The sequence below is a fragment of the Barbatula barbatula genome (genome assembly GCF_947034865.1).
Source record: "Barbatula barbatula genome assembly, chromosome: 2".
NCBI lineage: Eukaryota > Metazoa > Chordata > Actinopteri > Cypriniformes > Nemacheilidae > Barbatula > Barbatula barbatula.
Genome location: NC_136767.1, coordinates 29,958,130 through 29,970,335, shown reverse-complemented (window position 1 = coordinate 29,970,335; position 12,206 = coordinate 29,958,130). Strand labels below are relative to the sequence as shown.

Genomic DNA, 12,206 nt, shown 5'->3' with positions numbered 1-12,206 from the left:
TTTAAACTCCCTTCGCAACGTTACCTCAGGCAATGGGCCAATTGGCTCTAGCCGGCTCTCGAATGGTGACCCCGTCTTTAAAAGAGAGTTGTGTGGTGAGACATACATTTTTTGTCCTTCTTTTGGAGCTTGCTTCTCTGATGGGTACACTTCATCTGGTTTACCACTTACTTCACTTTGTCTTTCAATGAATGTTAATAAATCAGCACAGTACCGTTCACCTTCATCGCCATCAAGTTTCTCCTCAAGCGCATCCAATTGACACTCGGCCATCCTGATGAGCGCCCTCCGTGTCCTGCTGAGGGACTCTTCACTATCCAGGCTATCACATTTCAGATACCGGCAGACATCCACGAGAGACTTTTCCCCTAGCTGCCACAGAGCTGCACTCACTTCATCACGTACGTTCTGACTGGAGTCCATCTTGTTAAAGGTTCGACTCTTTGGGAAGGAGGGGGTTAGTAGTGCTGGTCACTCTGTCGCCTCCTCCTGGCTGGCTCGCCAAAATATGTTACACTTTTAAGAATGAAGCGATGTCATTTCCTTGGGCAACACGTTTATTTCTGTAGAAAACAGATAGAAAATACAGGTGAAATAAAGAGCAATTTCTCCGCACGTTCACCGCAATACATCTCGTGCTGAATACTACGTTCACTCTACTATCAGCGACTGATGCGCGGTGTAACTCTCGGGTGCCCTCTGCTGACGACTCTAAGGTTTGCCAAATTGAACAAAGTGTAATCAAGAAATGCAAGTAACTACCTAACAAGAATGATCACATTTGAGATTTAAAGGGGGTGCAATGTTATTTGTCCATTTTTACGTTCTTAGGGCTACACTTGCATTTAGACGAACTCAGGGCTTTGACCAAATCCTTAACAATAAAACTTACCACAACCTAGTAAAAGCAAGCAGCACTCAAAAAGGATGTAAAAAGATGCAATAATGGCGTTTGCATGGATGTGTTTCTCTGATTTGTAGGTATTGAAGAACAATGGGCCGCCATCATAAGTACTGTGATTGGCCAATCGATGTTTATTGCACTTGTTGCATGGCAGATAGCAACATTTGCAGCTAGCAATGCGAACGTAAAAGAGGTGCTCTTTTGTAACATTTGCTCATTTTTATTAAATGAACTGAAGGTACGTCAGATAATATAATGGCATATTTGATATGTTACATCTGTAGCTGAAAAACTTCGAACATCTGCCCAAGGCATTGCGCAAGCGTGCCATTGCAGGCTACAGATGGCAACAGAAAAGGAGCTGTCTTGGCCTCCTGCAAGAATCGCTAAAAAAGGTTTGTCAAATTGAGAAAGTTAGATTTTTTAAAATATGAACTGATGTGTGCAGTTATACCATTTTGTCAAATGTTGTCACTGACCGATCAAAAGAGTGTAAATGTGTATACCTTCTAAACGTTTATTTTGTTCATGTGTAGGAGCAAATTAGCATATTCATGAGCTCAAAGCTAAAAGACATTCATGTTTCGTACTGTAGGATGTTATGAAAGTCATGTGCCCAAACTTGATGAAGGGATGGCTGTTTGCTAGTGGCGATATCACGCTGATCGAGGCCGTTCTGATGAAGCTGGAGTGCGAAATCTTCCAGACAGGCGACATCATCATCCAACGGAACGGTCCTGCTGACAGGATGTTCTTCATCGAGCGTGGACGGGTACACGAGGAGATCAAGTCTTTCCAGCAGGAGCTCTTGTCTGGAGAGTACTTTGGAGGTGGTGTATGAGAAACTTGCTTTAATTCAGTTTGAACTTTACAGAGACACACATCATATCATTTTTACCAAGAACTTCCTACTTTTGACAGGAAGCTGGTAGTATGTGTGAAAGAATTCAGACATAATTCGGACAACTTGGAAAACGACCGAAAAACCTTTAAGTGTGCCATTGGTATATTTAAAAGAAAATATACATACAGTATATACTGTACCGCCAGTCTACTTTTTATGTTGACTTACTGTAGATCTACTTGTTTTCATCATTTGATGGAGAAATGCCGTACTCTATAAAAGTGTTATGACGTATTTGGCTTGTAGTTAAGTTTCTTGCTTATATATTGAATGTTTTTTCTATTTGGATTTCTCTGTTATGTCTTTGCAGAGATCAGTTTGCTCTTGGGAGGACAGCAGCCTGCTCAACTTCGTGCCTTAAGTTCCTGCACACTTTTTTCCTTGTCTGTGGACAAGCTGCAGGAACTTGAGAGGAGCTTTCCTGATGTGATCGCTGATCTGCGGGAAGCGGCTCATCAGCACCTTTCAGATATCGAGCGTACGAAGCCTTTTCAAAGCAGTCAGACTGGGTGTAGTGGCTTTAAAAAAAGTCTTTATGCTGAAAAAACAATGCGAGTGACGTTACAGTCCATTTAGCAATGCTCAAAACAAAGCTCAGAAGTTCAGCTTATGTTGGTGTATTATGTGTGCATTAACTCTCTGCTAAAGTGTTTTGTTTGTGTGCTTTACAGAAGGTGCTGCGGAGGATGAAAATGAAGATCAAGTGTGAAGAAGATGGAGTGCTTATTAATTAAAACTAAGAAACGTTCACACACTTGTCTCTGATTTTTTGGGCTTCGTTGGTTCTTGTCAATACTAGTGTTAACATATGGAAACATTTAGTGGTTTGCCCTTTAGTGCTCAAGTCACAGTTTTGGCCATCTTATCTTTTAATTTGACATTATTTGAAGATGAAAATACCTTTGCAGTAGTGTAATGCTATGGAGGAAGGAGAAAGTAAGCGGGATTATAAATCCACATTTGGTGGTTATGACCTAAATCAGCTTTAAAGCGATCCTGGTTAAGGCCTTTGGTCCTAAAGCGGCTTCTTCAAATGCTCCAGAGACTCAGCTTGAGGCCGGACCAAGGAGACCAGGTTGTCCAGCAACCTTTACCAGAATCATCTTCTCCACTGGGAGCCCACTCACAAGCCCCAGAAGCTTCTGAATATCAGAAGGCGTGAAATAAGATGCTGTTCTCAATGATGTTTATGAGTCTTTCGTGATTTTATTGCAATCAAAACATCTTGATGAATTATATGACAATACCTAAATGATTCTGTGAATCACAAACCTGAGGAAAAGAACTGTGATATAGAAAGGTCTCAGATTGAAAAAATACAGACTACTTATTTCCAGAGGTTCTTATAAATATATTTTACGGTAATACTTAGATTAAAACTAACATGTTTCTAAACTTCAATTTGATGATCCACTGATTCCGTCATACAGTAAGCATGCACAATAACTGTAACTGCAAAGTCATGGTCTTCAGCTTCAGGCACACCATGCATATATCACACAAGCAGCCACACTAACACACAGATCAGTCCTTCATTGTCATATATTAATGTGCTTGGAAAACATGAAATAAATATTGAAAGGACCACAACATTTCTGATCTTCCAAAGCGACACACTAAGGCACTGCTGCTCCTTAAGGAAATGGGTGAACTTCAAGAAAAAAAACATGTCCAGGCCACCGTATACAACTTATATTTTTCTTAAATAAATAATTTTTGCGATTGTGACATTGTGACCTACTTTAAGTACATTAATAAAAAAAATTCATTGTTATGGGTCCTGTATAGGAGGTTTCAATAATTCTCATTATTCTAAATGGTGATTCTCATACTGTAATACAGTACGTAATATAAATAAAATAAGCATAAATTAAAGCCAGTACAACAAATTCTACAACATGGTACTTGTCAAATTAAGTATTACAAGAAAAAAATAAGCCTTATTTCCCCAATACAACACTGAGACATTGGGTAAATGTATGTGCTTACTTATAAAATAATGTCACAATGTAAAAATGTATTAAACATCAGCTCTCTTTGAGCGAAATATTGTCTTATTTCTGGTGGAGAGAAAGATGACCACAACATGTCCTTTTTCTGAGTTTCACCCAATTTAACTTTAAAAACTGTCCTAGTTACAACACCGCTGCAATCTGGTATGTTGTTGCACACATTTGATACTCTGCTTCCATTCCAATAACTTAACTTCTTTTTGTTTTAACAAGTCAGTCTGTAAATGTACTGAAATGTGCACCGCATATAAATTAATTAGGCTTTAAAATTAAAACATAAAATTGAAATGTAAAACATAAAAGAGAACTTTGGGTTTCTAGGCAGGATCGTGCACAGTGTCGCTGTTTAGACGGAGATAGAGCCCTCCCTGAAGTTGGTTTTCCCAATCAGAACGTTTAACAGAATGGCTTTTCGCTCTCTACTTTCCTTCTGTGCCTTTTTAATGATGTCATCAAGTTGTGACTCATCCTGTCGCCCAACCAGGTAACCCTTGCCCCCATAGCCATCAGCTACGATGTGATAATCTGCAAGCAGAAAAAAAAGAAAAAAACGAATTCATACTTTTGTATCCAAATACAGTATAGAAGAAAGTCAAATGTCAGTGCTGCTGTATTCCTTGAGTGTACAACTGCTGGACACTATGCAATCCTATAATGTCACAGGTGCTACGGAAGACTCAACAATAAATTACTAAATAACAAAAATGGTAAATAACTGTGACCCAGACTTCTCTTTTAAAGCGATTTTACACGTAGTTGAACTGTACGGTACAACAACATTCAAGTAAATCATTTCCCTGGTTAGTAATATGACATCACAGGTCAAAGAACATACATGCAACAATATCCTTTTTCTGAAAAACATCTTGATCCACATATTTTTTTGAAGACTCGGGAGGTGTAAATCCTACATTTATGACAACATTTTGAAAATATTATTAGAGTAAACCATCTCACCTGTGAAGGCGAGACCACAGGCTACATTGCTCCCGAGCAAAGGCACTTGTTCTCTGGAGATCTGACTCCAGCAGGCATCATTTCCGACCAGAGCGATCACCGGTGTCTGACATGACGTGAAAAAACAGCTCATTTACAATCGTTCTGGCTTATATACTGCATTTATGCATTATGCACTTACAATATAAGTCTATGGGGACAATCACATAACATGCTTCATCTGCTGTTGATCGCATATGGAAAGGGTTAAAAATGTTATGATTTTTTAATTCATTTGTAAATAAATCAAATGTAATCCAAAACCCTATTACGCCCTGTCCTGTCTTTTAAATAGATATGTAAACTACTTTGTCCCCAGTACATAAAAGGGATTTATATGTGAGGTTTGGCCGTGTTTTCCCCACCTTGTGGCGTGTAAAGGTATCAAATTCAGCTACACTGTATCCAAGGGAACCATCACCGTAAATGATCCAAACCTGTAACACACACATCGCACCACGTGGGAAAAGCTGTTTCAATAACTGGGGCAAATGTCACTACAGTCAGGTCAGCTAGGTCCTCTGGTCAAACAGAGATCAATATCAAAGCATTCAATACAATTTAACTTCTTTACAGTCTTACCTCAGAGTCAGGTCGACAGAGCTTGGCCCCCAGAGCAAAACCTCCTCCAACACCCAGAGTCCCAAAAGCTCCTGGAGTGAATAGCAGAAAACAGAATCATCAATTCCTTCAAAACGGTGCTTTAGATGTTCACAAACAGGTCAAAAAATATCGATAGTCCTGCTAAACTGGGCCTAGCCAGTGCAGCGGGCCCCGCGGCCTCATGATATAAGCAGCACTGCCGACAAAATCTCCCCCGGCGGCCACTATGATGCTGTCCTCATTCAAAAGCTCATCCACCCGGTGCAGAACATTCAGAGGATTCAGATGCATCTCTGTCTTCTCATCTGCTTTGGCTCTGAGATAAACAAATAGGCAGCGAGATGAAACTAAAGGGAGTTATAGGTCATAGGTTTACACATTCAGTCTCCTGAGACAAAGCTGACATGCAAGCAAGAATAGAAAAGGTGGGGAAAGTTCACCTGTTAGTTTTCTCTTTGACGTAATCTCCTTCTTTCAGACTTTGAGGCCATTCCTCTGGGCATCTGTGTCCCTTGAGGGCTTTAGAGAGACGCAGGAGGAAAGAGCCAGCATCGCCTGAAACATTTGGAAAATAAATTGTCAGTGTAGAACCCCTTTTTTAGTAGTGTATATGTACTGTATGTATACACAGGTTATAACTTAAGTTATACAAATATGATGTAGCTGTAATCCGCTGAGCGGCTAAACTGGGAGTGCTGTATTTGTGACGCATCAAAAAGGACATCATACATACAAAAAACAGAAAGCTTTCCAATACTCCAATTATTACTCCACAAACATGTTGCAAAAATAAATTGCTGGTCAACAAAGAGTACACTTACTCCCCATTCACCCCCTCCTGACCCACAACAGGTGAGCAGGTGCCCGATAACCACTTCCTACATATCTCACGACCCCTCCCAAATCATGTGACGCATTTACCATTTCATGTCCACTACAGATGGATTTTGATTCTAGTTTATTTAGTGCAGAGCTTTTTAAACTTCAAAAGGTCCCAAAAGATATACATATTTTATATACATATAATATACACAATAAAGTACAGTCTCTTTACAAAACATTGATCACAAGATTGTAAGTGTGTAATGTAAATGATGTGCCCAAATGATAAAATACTGTAGTAGAGTATACTATAATATTTACTATAGTAAACTGTAGTAAAATGTCAAGATACTCCGGTATAGGGTGTTCAATTAAGTATAGGCCTATTACAGTTAATGAATTAAAACTAGTTAGATACTATAGTTAATACTATAGTACAGAGAATTTTATTTTCATTAATGTATTATACATTATGTATTCAGGAAAGAAATTAAACTGCACTTCTTCACCTTGAATGGCCACTGTTGGTTTCCAGAACATGTCCGAGTTCTTCAATAGCTGACTTCTGTCTCTGTTAACTGCAATGATTTTACTCCGTCGGTTCAGCACCCTTCCATAACCCAATCTGAAGTCACACACTGTGCCTACAAACCAAAACAAATCATGTATTGACATCTAGAAAAAGAATAGCTTAGTTTTCTAAGCATTCCGAACAGTATAAAACCATAGAAAATAAAAAGACACTAGATGGCGCTGTTACTCACCTGCCAGCAGCACAAGATCAGCATCTTTCAAGGCATCTCTCCTGTTCTGTCTGATGTGCAGTGGACTGTTCTTTCCCAGCATGCCCCGAGACATCCCACCCAGGAAGCAAGGAATGCCTAAAGACTCTAGGGCCTTTCTGTAAGACACACATCCAAAAAGAGAGTTCAAACTTCAACCATGAGTTACATGTCCGGGTGCTATAAATCAATAATTGTTGCCGTTTTTGGCTCATGCTTACACAACTAAAGCATTATTCTATATGATCAATTTATTCAATACATACAGTAACTGTGTTGGTTGCATATGGAGCATAAAAACCCTTTGGACCTAAAGCAGTGGTTCTCGAACTGGGGGCCCCAAGATTGATCCAGGGGGACACGGAATTTGTATCATACTTTTCACGCAATCAAACACTAGAAAAATAACCAAAATTATTTATGTTTCAGCATTGTATAACTGAATATGTTTTTGGTTTCTTAAAATTCTAGTTTAGGATTATGCGACTTTATTTTGGGGAGGGTCGAAAATGCACTGTACAACAAGGAAAACGTTTGAGAACTACGGACCTAAAGGGATAGTTCACACCAAGATTTAAACTCTTTTTCTGTAAGAAAAATAAATATTTGTTCTGCAGAATACAAAAGAAGATATTTGTTGGTAGCCAAACAACACCGCCCCATTGACTTGGCCCCAAAATGATTTCTCAACATATTTTCTTTTCCACATAAAAATGAACCAGAAGTTTTGAACCACATGAGAATATAATTTTTTGAGAAAAATTTTTTTGAGTGTTATTTTATACTTCTAATGCCCTTTATTGCAAAGAAAAATAAATAGTAAGCAGGTCTAAAGTAGCAGAACGGGTTTTTTCACGATATGATTTAAAAAAATGTAAAGGTGTCAACCAGTATATGTCAATATTAAATGTTTAATGTTTACTGTTTAATGAAGGAGGGGTGTCTTTAAATATCTAGACTGGCACCACAAAGACAATAGGTTTAATATCCAGAAGGGGATTGATGAACTACTCCATGAACGAGTATGACACAAACTGGGTAAAGACAGAATGGCTAAATGACCTGACATCATCTGCAGGTGTAGGCGGCAAGGTTGCTTGGCTGCCCAACAGTATGACGGGTTTCTTGGCTCGGCTCACCAGTTCCACACATCTTTGAATCTGGAAATGAATGAAACAACTTGAATACCGAGTCATGTAAATAAGATCTAATCTGCCATGTCTGAAGTAAAAGTCACAGCTTTCTAGATCGTTTCATTCTGCCCTGTTATGGTTCATGTTAAAGATGATGAGAATCAAATGAGATCTAATGTGACGCAACCATAAAAGCAATTAATAATACATCTCAAATGGCCATTAAACGATTGACAGGTCTCACCTCATCCTCTGTGGCCTGCGGGATGTGAACGGGAAGTGGGGAGGGATCACGGTTTTCCCAAGCTCCAGCAAATAAGTTAGATAAGTGATTTTTAAGATACCTGGCGGATAACAAACAAAAACACTTTCAACGTAAAAGTGATTGCCTTTCCTTTAATAATGAAATAAAGCGTAAGAAAATTGGAGGAAATAAAAAGTGAGAAATGTTTTACCGTGCAGTGATTTTGCCCATAAGACCTTTGGGAGTGTTTTTAGGGGCAAACTCTTTTTCCACCACATGGAAAGGGTACAGCGTGTCTATGGGAAGCTCGATAAACACTGGGCCTGTGAAATTGTTATACACATCAAACTGTACTTATGCACACAGAGTCAGGTCATGTACTCTCTAAAAAGTGTGATTCACTATATCTTAACTTAAAAGTGACATGTTTCAATCACTCACAAAAATGATAAATGATTAAATGAAAAAATGGTCATTCGCAGCATTACCTGGTGTGCCAGACTGTGCCACGGCCAATGCTTTTCTCACAGTAGGAACGATTTCTCTCACTGTTCTCACTGAAGCACAGAACTTACAGAGGGGTTTAAAGAGAGACATCTGGTCAATATCCTTCAGGGCTCCTCTACCCTAAAAAACACAAAAATCGAATGTCAAGAGGAAGAGTGGTGGGTTATTCTTGTACAAATTGTAGATTTTCATATTTATAACAGATCACAAAACCATCACATATGACACACACTTAAAATATTACTGTTCGCTGTATTAACATAAACAATTAATGTCTTAAGCTAGGATCTCTTCTACGTTACACACACGACTCAACAGAATGTTCATATCAAATGTATTTTACAGTAAGATATACTATGTCTGCAACTTTTCAGCACCAATGAGAATTTATGGGATCAGATTGACAACACATTCTTAGGAGGACAATACTCACATATTTATATCCACATCCTAATTTTATTTAAAAAAAGGAGTTTTATGTTCTTGCCATAAAGATCATCAGAAGTTAGAATAGCTTCACAGATGTTTTATACATGGGTCGACATAAATTGATAAAGTGATTTTGTGTCCATAGAAAGCACATTAAATATAAGTAAAATGTCTTTTTACTTACAACGTAAAGTTTCTTGGACAATAAAGTCACAATTTGGTTGAAATACTGTTACATTGTCATTCAGCGTAACACAATATGTACAAATTCAGAATTTTACTTAATTAAAATATATAAAATAATTAGGGGAGCATTTACATTTTATTGTGCTTTAAATATGTAAAAAAGATTATTGACCATTGGCCGAATTTTTTTTTTTTACAAATCATTAGCATTTAGTGTGAAAGTAACTATTCTCTTTTTATATGTGATAAATAGATTTTCGTGATAAATAGACTTATTTATTTTATGCTTAAACCCTTTTTCGTCAAAAATAAAAATTATTTTAGCAGTGCGGAATTTCATTTGAATATAATGATGATGATATAATGACATTCTTGTTCAGAGCAAGTCGAAACATTGAATGTCACAAGTATTCCGACAAATATAAAGTAACGACTTTATAATACAAGAATAAGTGTTCACAACATCATAATGCTAGCTAACAGTTTACTTTTAATAGCTTATTGTTTGGCATCATACGTCTTCCAGAAGGAAATATTATGCGCAAACAATGGTGTCAGAGACTCCTCTATATTAAATTATGAGCGAAAGAATCCCTCCACAATAATTGATCATTAATGTCACTCAACACATCGTGTTAATATATACATGAGAATGCGATGTGCTTGTTACACTGAAAGGTTTGATAGATAAGTATACTGTAAGCTCTTGACCGGGCAAGTAGAAACAAAGCATGTCATTTTATTCTTAAGAAAAAATGAAGCAAACATTGAAGTTTCTTCTTTAGCTCCGTTCCTTAAGCTTCATCCCTGTACACCTGTTCTTCTGTTCATACTGAAATGAGATCATTTGCTTTGTTATTTTCTTTCTAGTGCGTTTCTTCTCTTCAACATGCTTCGTAAGATCCCGGGTAGAGCGGTTCAATAATAATATAAAAGTAATTGCTGACTTATTTGCTCTCTGTGTGTACACTTGTACTGGGCGGGAGGAACCAGGAGAGTTAAGATAAGCCTTGAGGTGAGGTGATGAATACACATCCAGTTTACTGTGTCAGAGATACATGGAGATAAAACCCTGTAATTTCATCACTACCACAATCTCATGAGTGCAGAGAAAGCATGTTAAGCATTCTTATACACACAGTTGTTGACAGACTCAATATTAAACTCACAACTTGCGCATGAAATGTTATATTCAAGTTTTAGAATTAAATTCATAAAATGATTTCTACTTTCAGAGCCTCACTGTTGCGGTCAGGGGGTTACCTCTGTGACGGACAGTTACCTGATATAATCTCACACCAATAGCGATATGAGGAACAGATAAGGCAGAGGTGTTCCAGCACGCCAGGCTGAGCAGAGAGTATGTAAAGTGCACCTTGAAGTAACTTTCTGACCTGCAGTAGAGTAGCAGCTGCACCACCGATGAGAAGCAGAGGAGATTCGGCCATCTGAGCGTTCTTCACCGCAGTGACAGTGTTGGTCAGTCCAGGTCCGGCCGTGACTGCAGCCACACCCACTGTGCCTACAGGGGCAAAACACTAGATTATCACCATCTAACATCCTCATGCAACACGAAGGACCCTCTTGCTTTCTTAGATTTGTTCTTACCGGAAAGTCTCGCCACGGCATCGGCTGCAAACACAGCTGTGGCCTTGTGCCGCGTGTCGACGATGCGGATGCCCAGTTTCTCACAGGCCACCAGGATGGGCGAGATGTGTCCTCCCACCAACGTAAAGACGAATTTGACCCCGTGAGCCCGCAGGACCTCCGCCACGCTCTCTCCTCCATGCCGGGGACTCTTACTTTCTGTCTGGGTGTCACAGACGTTGACAGTTAGAATAACATTCCCTGGTGTATAATGCAACAATCTTTGTCACTGCGAGGGGAGGAGAATACGCCTCAAGAGAATAGAATAATAGACACATTGTCGGATTGTGGGAGTGGTGTTTCCCTGTCCTGATTTATGGATATCTGCCAAAACAGGTGTTCTGCACGAACGTGTTTACATGCAATGTTGCAGTAAAAACTTGCATTTTTGGCAATACAACAAGAATGCTTAAGTGTCAAATAGGCGCATGAGATCAAAGACAGCAAGGCTTGTGATGCAGTGAGCTGCGCGTGCACACCTGTCTGCCATCCCCTGGGATCCAACCCACAACCTTGCGATGTTAACACAATATCTTCCTCTTACCACTGAGATACAGGAAAGCTAGATGCAACGAGACCAGTTTACCGGTTTAGTCACGTGACATTGGACATATACCCTAACATTAGAAAACCAAATGCCAAGTGCTGCTGTGAATAGAGATTTCCCTCTTCTCCCTAACTTTTGCCTGTCTATCACCATCTATGTTAGAAACTAAATGTATAACCGGCTGACACGAGAGAGCGTGAATGGCTGAGGTACAGACTCAGGTTTACCGGGAATGTCTTGGCTTCTCTCATGATAGATCCGACTATATGCTTGCAGATCTTATAAATCCAAACTCCAGTTTGGCTAGTTCTCTCTTCGTCAGGAAATGACTAAATCAGAAAATATGAATACTGTGAACGAACCACCAGGTAGATACAGAGATGAAGGGAAGAACAGCAGGCAGGAGATGATGTGATGTTGAATAAAATGAAAATGATTTATTTAATAATCTCAGTTGTGCTCAGTCTCTGACTGCACAAAGATTCAATAG

At 39.0% G+C, this 12,206-nt stretch overlaps 1 protein-coding gene across 1 annotated transcript; it reads right to left on the bottom strand.

Annotated features, from left to right (window-relative positions):
* Positions 1–4,166: 4,166 nt before the first annotated feature.
* On the bottom strand, positions 4,167–11,967 carry LOC306903081 (2-hydroxyacyl-CoA lyase 2-like; the record flags this gene model as incomplete). The annotated part of the gene is made up of 15 exons (XM_079472024.1): positions 4,167–4,345; positions 4,778–4,883; positions 5,182–5,253; positions 5,399–5,469; positions 5,566–5,735; positions 5,860–5,974; positions 6,751–6,885; positions 7,006–7,142; positions 8,086–8,183; positions 8,401–8,500; positions 8,612–8,723; positions 8,889–9,027; positions 10,917–11,044; positions 11,131–11,332; positions 11,944–11,967. 15 exons carry the CDS (start codon positions 11,965–11,967, stop codon positions 4,167–4,169), a joined length of 1,788 nt encoding a protein of 595 aa, XP_079328150.1.
* Between the last annotated feature and the right edge of the window lie 239 nt (positions 11,968–12,206).